The sequence below is a fragment of the Molossus molossus genome, unplaced genomic scaffold (assembly GCF_014108415.1).
Source record: "Molossus molossus isolate mMolMol1 unplaced genomic scaffold, mMolMol1.p scaffold_m16_p_2, whole genome shotgun sequence".
NCBI classification, from domain to species: Eukaryota; Metazoa; Chordata; class Mammalia; order Chiroptera; family Molossidae; genus Molossus; species Molossus molossus.
The window spans coordinates 55,959,221-55,975,042 of record NW_023425355.1 but is presented as its reverse complement, the minus strand read 5'-3'; the positions used below and the strand labels follow the sequence as shown (position 1 = coordinate 55,975,042).

Genomic DNA, 15,822 nt, shown 5'->3' with positions numbered 1-15,822 from the left:
AAAATTGATACTCGCTTTTCAGGAACCATGTGCATAGTGAGGGTAATTTGAAGTCAGATGTCTGTGTGGTCAGCATCAAGAGAAAGTCAGAGATGAACACTAAGCCACAGATGATTCACAGGGCCCCCAGTGAATAGAATATGACAAGTCGATCATCAGATTCTTTATTGAGGCATTTATAATCCACATTGAAGAGAGTGGGTGTATTAACCCATTTCACAGATCAGGTAAACTGAGGCAAAGCATGGTACTATTGTGGTGTCTCTGCAGTTCAACAAAACAAAGGCAGTGTGTTGCACTCTCAAGTTCTCTTGTGCCAATACCAAAGCTCCTTCTTGCTTTGAACAATGAGAGAAAAATTAAAATGTTGCTGAGAATATTGTGTGGTAGTTGTTTTTGTTTTATTTTCTTCTTTTTTTTCTTGGATCTAGGAATCATACATAAAGGGAATGGAGAAAATATGTTTATTTCCCAGCAGCCCCCAGTCATTTCAACCATAATGGGTAATGGACACCAACGGAGTGTAGCCTGCACCAATTGCAATGGCCCAACCCACAACAACAAACTCTTTGCTCCTGTTGCCTTAGCTTCTGGCCCTGATGGTAGTGTGTATGTTGGCGACTTCAACTTTGTAAGGCGAATATTTCCCTCAGGAAACTCTGTTAGTATTTTGGAATTAAGGTAAGTCTCTTCTAATCTCTGTACTTAGTGGATAAGGAAAAAGCAAGAATGAGATAATATGAAGAGACAAGTTATTGCCATAAAAAGCAGAACATACAGTTGTCCATATTGTAGCACTGAACTAAGATGCAGGAATTAGGGACAGAGGTCATAGGTGAGCATGCCTACTCCTCCTACTTGAAGAAAATTTTGAGCACTGCTTTGGAGAACCAGGAAGTGTTGACAATCCTGTATGTGTGACTTTCCCTGCATGCATTACCATCACTGACATGGATCTCAATACTTCCAAGTGCTCAGGTAAGTCACTCAACTCCTTCTGGCCACTACAAAGACTGATTGAAAATATGTATTCCATTCTAGCATATAGAAGTATTGTCAGATCCAAAAGGCTAAACTGTCTAAGTTCTTCAGGTCCAATCTTTTGAAGTGGTCTCTTCATATAAAAGAAAATGGAAGTCTGTTTGCTTGGAATTATAAAAAGGAAGAATGAGATTTTTACCCTGAAAGCTCTATCTTATTGGGGGGAAAAAAGATTAAAGCATGCATATATCTTTAGATTTTCTTACTCTGATCTATGAATTTTCTTGAGAGTACCAAGTATTTTGACACATCTTAAAAGAAATTTATACCTTTTGATATTTAATGTTCTGACGTTACACAAAGATTACAGCTAAGTAAACCATGATTTAATCAGCTTTATTTATCCTTTTCTGGAGCTATAAGACACAAATATATGTCCTCTGTAGTTCTAGAAAAGGAAAGCATCTACCTCCATCCCAGCAGGGGTAGACAGACCTGCTTTCTCTCTCATGGATAACTTGGTAGAGCCTTCCTTCTAGTTGGTTGTGGCAGTTTTATCTTTGACACATGCTTTTGGAACATGAAGCTGAAAGTTTCTCTATGTTTCGAAAGACTTTGATGCTGTAATATATTTTGATTCTATAAATTAGTGTATAAAATAATTGTTGCCTCAGGTATCACCTCATTGACCTCATAGTGAATGAGAGAACAGAGACACTGATGAAGTGACTTGTAGGTGCAAACCACCATCAAGGTTATTCAAGACAAATGAAAAGTCTTGGGCCACTTTCATTTAACACTTATGTTCACACAAGCATGAATATTTGAGTACATTTGGACATTCATCGAAATTTTTTACATTCTTGTGCTTGTTTTGTAATCTACCTCCCTTTTTTCAGACTGAGTTAGTCCTTTACACATAGCAAGGGAAATCTCATCTCCTGCTCCCATCTGCTTTTCACATTAATTCACTCCAGTTTTAATACATTCCTTAATTATAATTTCAAAAGCTGTCACAGAGAAGAAAGCTGTTAAATCCCTTGGCTAATAAAAATAGACTGTAAAACTATGATATTATAAAGATAAAGCACATCTAGGGTGTAGAGAAATACTAATTCATACCACTCTGCTCTACTCAAATGCTCATCTACTTCAGGATGTCACACTTTACAGGGATTTGTCATTTCTAGCAGCATACACCTTTGGGTAACTACTTACTGGAAAGTCTACGAGGAAGGCCAAGATGGTTGTATGCCTGGAAATGAAAATAATATATACAACATTCTAGATTGTTTACAAAATCCTAAAGATGCTCTGTGTACATGATGCCTAATATGGATGGAACACTGAACAATTCAATCACCATCTGAAAGTTTCCAGTCATGCAGATAGAGGCTGTCAGGTAAACAGAGACCTTGTCTTGCTGAGTCTATATACAAAATCCTATAAAGCTAATCCTATATAGCCAACTCCTCAAAGAAAATACCATAAGATTACCTATAAAAACAAAGAAAATATTGCTATAAAGAAAACACAGCTAAGTTTAGTCCTTTTTATTGTATTTTAAATGCAAATTTACTAAGGTGGAGCAATTGTCATTCATTGATGGGATTCTCCCTTGGTCAAGGATCCTTAACAATTCACAAATTTACATTTTAGTCCAAAGCACTTTATGACCTTAAAAACAAAGTCATTTGAAGAATAAAATAGAATAACTTGGACCTTAACTGCAAAGTTATTTTCTTAGTATAAAGAAAAATTAGTTTTTGACAGTGTGAAGTTTTGTCCAATCCCTTTATTCAGTCTTACACTCTTTTCTCTCATTGTCACAGCTTTTCAAACACATAGGTGTGCACACACCATGAGCTCACACACCCAGGCTCTCTCACTTAGACTGAGTCTCCCTAGCTGGCTCTTCTGAGCTAACATCTTTTAGAGCAGATTTTCTTAACCTTTTTTAAAACAATTATCAGACCCCTTTGAGAATCTACAGGATGGGCAAAGTAGATTTACAGTTGTTCATATGGAAAAAATATGTAATACAAGAATAAATAATAATACAAGAACAAGCTCTGTGTTTCATGTACTCACAACTGTAAACCTACTTTTGCCCTCCCCTGTATTACAGGCTATGGACTCTTTCCCCAGAAAAAAACAAATTCACAAAAAATTATACATGTAATTTCAGAAGTGCACATATTTTTCCTCCCTCCCTGCATCCTCCTCCTACCCCAGCAACATACCCCTGTGGATAAAGCCTTTTCATAAACTCATGTGTAAGATTCTGTGCATTAGGTTCAAGGAGAAAAAAAATACTTCTCCCTTTTCTATTCCAACACTCTTGTGATTAGCCATCAGAGAAATAAACTGACTGCATATGCATGATCACTTTGACCTAATTAACAGGTAACTCCCCTAACTGTGTGACTGTTGTTAAAACCATTAAACCAGTTTATGTCAGCAAACATTATCTGTCATGTTTACTCAGAAACTAATATCGTTCTTGTTAGATTCAGTTTTTTAAAGCCATATATCCTGATTAGTACTCTATACTGTATACATTGCAACTTTCATATGTAATTGGTGAATTTCTACATTTGCTTTATAACTTTTGCAGATTTAAACTTCCTAGAGAGAAATAAGTTGATATAATAAGGCTTTGCTATTTTAAGAACCATAATGTTCATTGAATTCTGCTGTATGTAGATAGAAACTTCATTTCACACCAGGTTTTTTGTTAAAATCAGTTAATTTTATTGCCCCTATGTGCATATAATTCATTTTACTTGGTTGAATCATCTGTTTTCTTGGAAACACAGATTAATATAGTCATTATATTATTTGTTGTATTTAAAACTGTGATTAGAAGAGCAATGTTGTCAATAGGTTATTACAGAAAGGGATAGAGAGAGAACATTCTATGTCTTCACTCTCGGTCAGGTTATTTATTATATAACTTAACTAGTCTGCTTTTTACTTTCCTATCTAAAAAATAGATTTCAAGTTAATATTTCAGCATCCTCTTACATGTTTTATACTTTCACTTGTTTTAAGATCTACAGATATGTATCTTAGCCCAAAGTTTGATAGCATTTTATTCCTTTATTGATTTTAGAGAGAGAGGAAGGGAGAGAAAGTGAGAGATAGAAACATTGATTGGCTGCCTCCTGCATGTCCCCAACTGGGGATCGGGTCCACAACCTGGCCATGTGCCCTGACCAGGAATCGAACTGGCGACCTTTTAGTGCATGGATCAGTGCTCAACCACTGAGCCACGCTGACTGGACAAGTTTGATAACATTTTAAAAGGACAGAAAGCTTGCTCCAATTGAATGTCCTTCTAGATTTCTATCTCTTTCATCCTATCTTCTATAGTGGATCCCATTGTACAATTCTAGATGCTCCTTGACATTTCAAAGATTAGAAGACTATAGATGTTTCTCCAACTCAGTTCTGCTGATCTAAACTGTCCCCAGTTGAGTTTCTTTCATCTGACTTCAAAAAAAAAATTCATTTTCATTGGTTGCCAATCTTTTATTTCATCTAGCTGGTCCCCCACTGGCTGAATGGGGAGAATAAGGGAAAGTCAGTTATGGCATTATCATTAGCAATATGCCAAGAGCAACAATATTATTTCTTGTTAAATATATAGTGTGCTTTGACTATTCACTACAGATTTCATCCACATGTACACATCTTAGTGCTTCCTTCCTGTGAGAAATTGAGGTAAGATAATAGAAAAGGAGAGATTATAATATTATGCAATGAAATCTAATGTAGTGTTAAAAATACATTCTCTGAATTTTTTTTTTTTGAAGGTGGAGTTATTTCTAGTTTAGGTCTAGATATCTCTAGTAATTTCCTTCTCATGTTAAGGTTTTACACACACACACACACACACACACACACACACACACATCTCTATAACACAAAGGGAACACAGATTTTTTAGCTTAGCATTAGAAGAGTCCATAGATGTATCTGGTGCAAAATAGTGTCCACCACAACCTGACAGTTGATCTTCTCGACTTTACTTGATCTCTTTCAATAAAAGAAAACTTAATTACCTCTCTAGACAGCATATTGCATCTTTGGAGTCCTTTGTTAGAAAATTATGTCTTATAATGAACCAAAATCTGCCTCATGGAACATCCACTCATTAGTGGCAAATGTTAACAACTGAAGCACCCCAGAAACCACTTTTCTCTGTACTTGATAAATTTTCACAAGTGTGAAGACAGATACTATAGGTTCCTGAGCTTTCTTCTTCTTCACTCTAAACATCCTCAAGTCTTTCAACTATTTCTCATTCATTATGACTGTATTTCTTTTTCCTTTGGTTATAGTCTTTGGCCAATTTTCAGTTTTCTAAAGCTAACAGGGATGATTACATAAGTAAAAATAAGAGACATATATCAAGTGCTCTGCAAGAATTCAAATATGAATAGCTGTCTTACTCTCCTCTCATCTTCCAATTTCAATAAACTATTAGAAAACCTATTAAGCATGACAAGAAATTATTTATTCTTTATAAAATCCTCATGCTGTTATATTGTTCAAGATGCTGTTACTCTCCAGATATTTATTGTGTCCTTCCCTTTAAAATGAAAGAAAGAAGAAAATAAGAGCCTGGCACATGCTTCTTGGTACCTTGAGTAATTTGGACTTGCCAAATGTCAAAGTAACATGAGAATTTTTCTTGAGATTTTACTGTTTCCTTTACACTGACTGGTTAATATTTGCTACATTGATCTCAGGACTCATTCTGTCATTGAGTGTGGATTGAGTAGAATTGGAATGACATGAATTTAGGAGCAGTTAGCATGCTGAGGAGTCATGTAACTTGTAGAGCGCTCTGCTGAAGGAATAAATTAAACCCCAACTTTGAGAGTTCTGATAATAACTGAGAAATGACCAAGAACCATCCTCTTGTCAGCAGCATTGGAGCTACAAATAGAGAAACACTACATGTAGATGAACTAGGTGGTTACCTTCCCAAGGTGATCTCATGTCTTAGCAGTGGCATTCAAAGGTTCCCTACACCTCACCCAAAAACATCTTCTGGCCTTTCATTAGTGCCCTAATTTTCACTCTAAGAAATGTGTTTGAGTTGAAACATTGCATCTCTAAGATTTCCCAATATAAGAATCTTTGTTAGAATCACCATCAAGCCAAAATCCTCATTAGTCCCTGGGCATGGATTTGTTTGTCAGGTTGATTTTCAAAGGAACTGCTAGCTGAAAGCAGGGGCCTAAAACAGAAGACAGGTAAGTTGTGATAAGGACAAGGGACAGAGCTGGAGCATGGGGGAGGATAGTATTAGATAAAAGTTGCTGGCATTGGAAGTGCTAGGAAGTCAGTGAATAGCAGAAGTGGGAACTTGGTCTTCAGGGAAGAATGCCATGGAAAGATGAGCAGGGAAGAAAGTCCATTCTTTATTTGGCCTCACCCAAGGACATTTTTCCATTTTTTGTTCAGATAGAGTGGGAGGGAAAGAGAGAGAAAGAGAGAGAGAAACATTGACGTGAAAGGGACACATCGAGTGGCTGCCTCCCACACAACCCAACCAGGGGGCTGGGGACAAACTACAGCCATGGTACTGCCCCTAGGGGGAACCAATCTCAGGTCTCTCTGGACCGCAGGCCGACACTCTAACCGCTGAGCCAAACTGGCCAGGGCAGAAAGTCCATTCTTCAACATCAAATATTTCTGGCTAAGTATTAAGGGAAAAAGCTGAAAATAGCAAGAAGAACAAGTAAAGCGTTGCAAACACCTCAGAGCAGGCCAGGCAAATTCTCATGATGCCAACTAACTAGACAGCAACTTAAAATTTTGTATCATCTCTCTTTTTCCATCCCCCATGTTATAAAATAAATAAATAAATAAATAAATAAATAAAAGAAAGAAGCCAGATACAAAAGGATACCTATTCTATGATTCCATTTAATAATTTTTCTTTATTGATTTGAGAGAGAGAGAGGGATAAAGAGGGAGGGAGAGAGAGATAGAAACATTGATAAGAGAGAACACTGATCAGTCACTTCCTGCATGCCCCCACTGGGGTTTGGGCCCACAACCTGGGCATGTGCCCTGACCAGGAATTGAACCAGCGACCTCTTGCCGTGTGGGTCGATGCTCAACCACTGAGCCACACCAACCAAGTGTCCATTTATATTAACTATCCAGAATAGGCAAATCCATAGAAACAGAAAGTAGTTTAATGGTTGCCTGGGGCTGAGGGAGGTGGGGAATGTGGAGTGACTGCTAATGGATACAGTTTCTTCAGGAGATGATGACAATGTTGTGGAATTGGACGATGGCAGTGGTTGCACAACTCTATGAATGTACTTGAAACTACTGAATTGTACTTTTAAGAAGGGTGAATTTTATGGTATGTGAATTATATCTCAAGCAAAATTTTTTTATTAAGAAAGAATAGATAGCCCCTTTAATCATATAGATCCTGAACAAAATCAAAGATCAGCTTCAAGATCCTACCATCAGGAGTAGTCTTTGCTCTAAAAAGATTTGCAATCCCACTCCTTTTTCCTCATATCTCACTGCAAGCTTCAAGTTAGTCAGTTGTCAAGTTGCAATGCCACTGATGGGTCAAGGCCTTTGTGAAGAGCTCACACATTGGCACTTCAGCATGCAGTCAGTTGCTAGCTACACAGCAGACTAACTTTAGTAGTGGCTCAATCCTAAATCCTTAACTAAATGTAATTCTGAGACAGAACAAGGTCACACTGGAAATGAATTTCATCATTTTCACTTCCTCCCTCTGAGATGTTAATGAAAGGAGCTGCTCTGCATAATATGGAACATCTTTTCAAATTCAGAGTGACATTATTGGCAGGATCAGAAGCAGCTGCAGGAAAGTCAAAACATTTCTCTCCCCTCTTCTTGCTATCACCTAAGAATTTCAAAACTCTGTATAGCCACTGAAATGGTTCAGTACCATGAGAATCTGTTGTGTGTGAAATCATGTTTTAATGAGGTTCTCTAGTTCTTTCACAACTCAACTTCCTTCAGAAGGATATACCATGTAACAGTGATTAGAGCCAGTCTCCAGCACACTCAACCTGTAATATAGAGGCCACAAAAACAAGCAATTATCCAAAGACAAAGAAACTAAAAAAAGTTCAAAGGCCTGAAGCCAGTTTTCTAATCAGAGCTCCCTGTTCTTACCTTTTGACCTTTTATTTTATTTTTATCAATCAACAGCATACCTACCCCTTTTAAGCAGGTCAGGGAAACAGAAAAGTCAGTGGATGGTGACCTATGGCCCGACTAGTAAAATCCCAGGAATATTGTCTTTAAAGAGCATTGAATCAGTAGTAGCAGATAGCTTTAAATGAAATCATGTTGTATCTTTTCTTCCTGACTTTCCAAAGAATAAGAACATTTTCTAGTGTAAATTTAAAAATTTGCTATCTTCATGTTTTTCCAAATGACATAAAGGGCCAGGCTTAAAAGAATTTTAAAAGCAAAATGACTATATTTCATAAATAATTGTAGCCTTTTAATTCTGGGCATATTTGACCCAAAGTCAGGCTTGTCACAGACTATACTCCCTATGTGAGAAGCCTCATAGCAGGTCCCAGAGTGAAATACCAAGGCAGTACCCTGTGCCTAATGGCTTACAAATCAGGGGCCCTCAATGTGTTCTGCTTCTTTTGACCTGACAGTCATGTTTCACCCACTCCAGTTGCCCCCTTGGAGCATGGACAGCTAGAAGACAAAGACCCTAGTAGTAGATGTACATAATGTTTTATTGAAGCTATTTTTATGCAGGGACATTCTGTCATAGTCCAAGAGAAAACCTTTATACTTCAAATTTGTTAAGTTTTTCTGTTTTTGTTTTCTTATTGTGAATAATGTACTACTGTGCACAAGAGATGTCCTTATCTTATCTCTGAGATCACATGTGTCTTATGGTGAGGTTTGGGATCCCTGTTGGCACACAAGACTTGGTAATAAAATGAGGATTTTGCATTTTGATAAGGTGCATTTCAAAGCAGAATTTAAAATGTTCAGAACTTTTGCAGTGGCTATTTCTTCAAATTCCAGCCCAATGTTTGTTAAACCTTATTCTGTGTCAGAATCACCAGCTGAGTTTATTAAAAATAAAATCCTCACCCTGACTGGTTTTTCTCAGAGGTTAGACCATCAGCCCACAGACCAAAGAGTTGTGGGTTTGATTCTATTCAAGGGCACATACCTCAGTTATAATCTCTGGCCCTGGTTGGGGTCATACGGAAGACAATGAATCAATCAGTCTCTCTCACATCAATGTTTCTCTGTCCCCCCCACTCCTCTATTTAAAGATAAATGGAAAAATATCCTCAGGTGAGAATTTAAATAAATGAATAAATAAGTAAATAAATAAGAAATAAAATTTCCAGGTTCCCTTTCTACCTCAAGATTCTGATTCAGTATGACCGGGGAGAGCCCCAGGAAACTTCACATATGGCAAGTGCCCAACTGATTCTAATAAAAATGGTCCAGAGAGGGCTTTTTGAAGTAACTGCCTTGGAGCTTTGCCCACCAACCAAACAGGATGTTCAATCACCTTGATACCATGTAAGGAGGAGAAGCCAGGAGGGATTGAGTCCACTCTGGCTTACACATTTGACAAAATGATCTCTATGGGGTCTCTGATAGCCACAAACTGAGTTAGGAATAGGTGTGTTTGGTGAGAGTTGGCCTATTGAATGATACTGATGTCTATCTATTTGCTTTTGCTTGCTGCTTGTGGATACCTTGTGCACCCTAGAAACAGAGATACCAGACATAGGTAAGCAAATCACATAAACAGCTGCCTAATCTCCCTTCTGGCCCAAGAGGCCACTTCCTAATAATGTGCTAATAGGGACATTTCACTTCTTAAATGTTAAAGAAATAACATGAATGTGAAGTTGGAAGTTATGACTCAGGTAAGTGTCTTCCAAAAGAAGAGAACTCCACTAAGTGGGAATTTGCTGGAAGATCAGAATATACCAAAAAGAAAACAGGATTAAATGAAACCTGGCCACTCAGTACTTTAGGGGAAAGCAAGTCCTTAAGTCTCTTCATGTTTTCCTTAGGTGATATCACAACTGAGACTTTAAGTTAAATAGCTTCAATGTTTTCAAGTTGCAGGTAGAGAGAGAGGTAATGCAGCAGACTTTCTAGATCCTGAAATATGGTTGATGAGAATATTAAGAGACAGTTACCACAATGACCTTCTTGAATAAAATGTTTCCTTTTTTCTTTTATATGACCTCATGGTTTCTAGTTCTTCCCCCCAAAAAGAAATAATTGGAAAGCTTTAAACTGAACATTTAACACCAATCACAAAAAGCTCTGAAATTAATCATAATTAGTATTTCTACTCCATTTGTTTATGCATTACACTTGTCAAAACTGTTCTAAATCACCTGAAATTACCACGGAGAAAATTGAATTTGTTCATTTCTGAATGCCAATTGTCATCACAATGGCACTGGTAGGATTTTTAATTTGGATTTTGTTTGGGAAAATGCCACTTCCTAAATGCCAGTGCAAATGCTTTAGCCTTGTTACTTTGGCATAACTAATTTCTTAAGTAAATGAGGTTGGTTGTCAAATTGCTTACTGGTAAAGTGTTGTACAGTATTATTTATAAGCATTAATTGCTCATTTTACAATCTATGTGATTTTTAACTAGCATGAATGAAGTGATTTTTGCTAAGTTTAAGGCCTAAATGTAAAACTAACCAGAAGATGACAGTAAGTCTAACAATAAAGTTATAAAAGAAATCTTCACATATCCCAAAGTGCAATATGCATTTAGACATGAGGGATTCAAACAAATTAAAATTTAGTCCAGTGTTTTATTCTTTCTCAGATATGGCATGTTTTCAGAAAGTAGAAAGAAACCAATCTCAAAAGAGCTGAAGTATGCTTGGGAAATGGCATGAAATAGCAAGAAATTACACATCAGTATAGAAGAACTTCCTTACTGTTGACTGTCAAGAAAATAGCATTAATCAGATTTGAATTTTTTTGGTGGGCTATTCCATTTACTAAGGGCCAGTGCAAAAAGTTTAAGAGCAGCCTCACTGAGCCAAATAGGATATACTGTTCAGTTAGAAAAAAAGACAAGAACACTCTTTTTTCTTTTCCTTTGCCACCTTCAGATCAAGAATATTCTGAAGGTATTTTGTACTCACAGTCATATATGATCTAATCTAATCTTAGTTCAGGCACAGGTTTGTTAGTGACCCTGGGCAAACCCTCTATGTTTCTGGGTTTCCCCAGCCGAGATTTGAGGAGAATGACAATTCTAACTTCCCTCACAGGCACATTGAGGGTATTCAATAATAAATGAATGTAATACATTCCAAAGTGCTATTAGTATGAATACTATTTCTCTTGGAAAAACAGCTCATGGACTTTTCCTAAACAAAATCTGATTCATCTGGTTTAGGTAAAATTTCCATGAACATGCTACCAAAATATTGAAGGTCGTTTCAAGGAAGGGTTATGACTCCTTTTTTATTATTATTATTCTGGAAAGATATAAAGGCACTGGAGAAATTTCATTATAAAGGCAAAAATTCAACCAAATATGTAAACACTTTTACTGAAACCCCTATTTAAGCAGTCTTTGCTACAGAGATGCCTTGTCTGATATGATTCCAAGTAAATTCTGGAGTTTGTTGGGGCCCTTTACAATTTATTTGCAGCAGCTGTCATGGTGGTTCCAGGGTTGAAGATATCCCTGGAATCTACCAAATTCTCTTATTTGGTGAAGGTAAGTAGAAAAAAAAATCAAGTATTCCAACTGGATCTGATTTTTTTCCAATTATAACTCTAAACTTGATTTCCTATCAGTATTTCCCAGGCCTTACTATCATTTGCGTAATATAAATATGTTTATAGGGCAAATACAATTACAAATAGAATCAGGATCATGCCAGTCCTTAAGGATAGCTTAATTATTCTGATGACTTATCCTCTCCATTTTGCTTCACAAGTAGCCAAGGCCTGAACTCTTGCATGTCTTAGTTAGTTTTGTGTCCTTCAGTTCAGTTTAGTTCAGCACTTACTGAACATTGACCTTGTCAGACACTCTGTTGGCACTGAGGATAAAGAGCTGAATATAGTTTCTGACTACAAAAAGGTCACAGTGTAGTTGGAGAGAGAGATTTGTGAAAATAATAGTGCTTAATGCCTAGCACTCAGATCTCAGTTTCTCCAATAAAAGGAACCTGGGGTCCTTAGAGAAATTACTCATTCTAGTACTGGGGCAAGGATTATATAGGATGACCCTGGAGCATCTTGTAGTTCCAGAAAGTAAGGAAGTGCTTAAAAAAAAAAAAAAACAAAAACAAAAAAAACACATCAGAAGGGAACACAAGCCAATAGAAATTCTACTCACAAGGGCTAAAGCTGGAACAATTTGAGCAACAAAATGAACATTGGCTTTTAATGAAAAGTGTAAAATAAATATCCATGAGTCCATACTGCTATAAATGGTTGAATTTGTACATAAATGGAGGAGAAGAGATAGAGTTCTCATGCAGAAGAACTCCAGATATTTTATGTAGATACTCCACCCTCAAGGAGGTATAGTATAAGTTCCTACTTATTAAGTGTTACCTTGACCGAGTGACTTCATATTGCACTCTTTAGAAGGTAGAGGAATCTGACAAACACTTACCTCAGCCAAGCAATCAAGGTAGACATCAACAGTGCTAAGTCATGTTGATATTATGTACCCTTGATTTGATATGATGAAAATGCCACTGTACCCCTGTGGTCTTCCTCCCAAAACCTATAACCCCTGTCTAACTATGAGAGAGAAAAAAACAAAAAACAGACACATTCTAGTGGAAGGCATACTACAGAATACCCACTCAATATTTCTTAAAACTGTTCAGGTCATCAGAAATAAGAAAAGTCTGAAAGGCAATTATAGCTCAGAGAAGCTTAAGGAGGCATGATGACTAAATATAATGTGGTATCCTAGGTGAAATCCTGGAACAGAAAAAGTATATTAGGTAAAAACTAAGGAAATCTGACTAAAGTATGGACTTCAGTTAATAATTTTACAAAGTAATGCTAATACAATGTGATAGGTGCTGCTAGATCATGTGTCTCTCCTCTATGCTCATTTCTCTCCTTCTTTACTCTTGTAAATCTTGGATTTACAATAGTCATAGCCTGTTTACTGATCTGACTCCCCCACTAGACTGAGTTTCATTAAGAAAGGGGGTGTATTGTGCACACAAGTAGGTCTCCAAATCCTAGCACAGTTCTTAGGCACTGTGTAAACACTGTGCTTGCACTTAGTAAAGACATTTTTAGTGAATTAATGAACAATACACAACACAGAAATGGTACCAAGGAAGAAATTCAGGTGAGAGACGATGGGTCTTTAGACTAACAACAGTGAGATTAGAGAAGAGTTTAGATGGTATAATTTTCTTTTAAAAAACCAACATGATGTTTTTTGGGATATGGGGAATGATGGAAAGAAGGAGAAATTAATGGTTTCTGGCTTGGTAACTGGGTATGAGGCAGAGTTCTGGACAGTGAGCATCTTAGAGATAAAAAAAAAAAAAGCAAGGTTGCTGTCCAAGTTCTTATGGTTTATTGGGAAAACAAATACAAAAAAAAATTAATATGATATGTAATTCCCAGATTACAGGGAGAATAGTGCAAATAACCCAGACTGGAGATTTAGGGATGGCTTTCTTCAGGAGAGAAAGCTTAAGTAAAGTTTTAAAAGTCATGTGAAAATGTATTAAGAGCAGAAAGAGTTGTATACTACTCCAAGGAATGTTAAAATGTTTTTAGAGTTTTTACAGATGGGAGCCAAATGATCAGAATAATTATGAAGGAAGTATGGTGAAAAATGGATATCAGATTTCTAAAATACTTCCTATGGACAGGATTGTAGAACATATTTCAGACTAAAGGTGATGAGAGTTAGATCTACTGGAATGGCTGGAGGAATCAAAGAAGAGAATAGTTATGAAAGTTAGTTTATGGGCACCATTGCATGAGGAGAGAAAAGGAGGGAGTAAGGGTTAACATTCTAGGTTTAAGGCCTCAATAATGTCAATAGTACATGAACTTTCAGTTCAAGCAAAATATCCCCTAAAACAAGGTTACTGCAGCCATCAAAAAAGTTAAATTAGAGTCCCCTTTTACAATGCAGCTGTAAGAAAGAAACATCTCTTATCCTTTGAGACGACATGGTAGGACCTGGAAAGTGTCATCCTAAGCGAAACAAGCCAAACAGAGAAAGACAAATATCATATGATCTCACATTTTGGGGAATATAATGAACTTAACAGTGTGAGGAATGGGATAGTCCAAGAGACGTGGAAGTGGGGTACAGACTGACAATCCCCAGAAGAGGGGGTGGTGGGGGAGAGAGAAACCACAGAACTTATATGCATGTATGCATGAACAATGGACATGGACAACAAAGCTGGGGAGAGGGCGGGGATGGGGGGAATCAGTGGGGGGAAAAGGAGAAACAAAAATAAATTAATTTAAAAAAAGGTTAAATTAAGAGGAATCAAAATTAATGAATGAGCTCAGTTATGTATGCAGATTTTTAAAAAACAAGAGATCCCATATGAATATGCAATTGAAGAGTTTCAGGGATACTATAATCCACAAGGTAACTTTAGTGTCACCTTTAGGAGGTATGGCTAATTGTGATTATAACAACAACAAAAAAAGACAAATATAATCAGTTCTATCATGTCCTGAATGAAGAAAAAAAAAATGCATTAGAGAAGTGTGATAGTCAGATTTTTTTTTTTAAGAAAGCTTTGAGAGGGAAAGTTTTTCAATGTATTTCCAGCACAACCCTCCTTAAGCAACACTCCTCTACCTTTGTACACACCTTTCAATTTACAACAGGAACCTGGAATGCTGATAGTGTCTGCAAGTAAATCAAGAAGCCTGGAAGAGAGGTAGGTTTATGAGGCACAGGGAAGTTAGGAAATAGGAATAACTTAATGTTTGAGATTTGTTGAGTCTGAGGTGACTGTGACACATCCAGGCAGTCATCTAGTAGGCATTTGGAGAACTGAGTACAAAAGATATGTATCAGAAAAATGACCTCCTGGGACTTACACTCTTCTGCTTCTTCCTCTACCTGCAAATGGATGGTATTGAAATATCAGCATCATTACAGATTAGCAGTACACAGTGAATTTTTTATACTCAAACCCATTACTAGAAAAACAAAGAAGTATCCATCGCCTCAATACATAAGAAGGAAGGAAGGTACTTGAATTCTTTCATCTCTTAAGAGAATTTGTTATTTGTGACAAAAGGCAGACCCCAGGGGTGCATACTGAGAAAATTGCTTTAAATAACTTCACTTTTCTCTTCCTTAGCACAAGTCCTGCTCACAAATATTATCTGGCTATGGACCCTATGTCTGAATCACTTTATCTATCAGACACCAATACTCGAAAAGTCTACAAGTTGAAATCTCTTGAGGAAACTAAAGATCTGTCCAAGAATTTTGAAGTGGTGGCAGGAACAGGTGACCAGTGCCTTCCCTTTGACCAGAGTCACTGTGGAGATGGTGGGAGAGCATCAGAAGCTTCGCTGAACAGCCCTCGAGGTAAATCCTTTGGTCATCTAAAGATTTCATTTGACTTCTCAAGATCTTAAGACTGTTGTTATACTGTCATCTATTTTAATATGCCTCTGACAGACATCACCTCTGAAGTCTATCCCAGAAGATAGACACAGTTAGGACTAATTTTTAGCCAATATATATAGTATAGTCATAACTGTTATTAAATATTGAAATTCTACTTTTCTGGTTGATAATTAATCATT

At 36.9% G+C, this 15,822-nt stretch overlaps 1 protein-coding gene across 3 annotated transcripts in view; it reads left to right on the top strand.

The window, feature by feature from the left end:
* Positions 1-15,822, top strand: part of TENM1 (teneurin transmembrane protein 1) — an 883,219-nt gene that overhangs the window by 693,305 nt on the left and 174,092 nt on the right. For 2 of the 3 annotated variants that reach the window (XM_036271239.1, XM_036271238.1), the window contains exons 20-22: positions 432-681; positions 9,758-9,778; positions 15,369-15,601. In XM_036271239.1, the coding sequence (XP_036127132.1) occupies positions 432-681; positions 9,758-9,778; positions 15,369-15,601 (504 nt within the window). The remainder of the gene's footprint in view (positions 1-431; positions 682-9,757; positions 9,779-15,368; positions 15,602-15,822) is intronic. The other variant, XM_036271240.1, reaches the window with a different exon arrangement.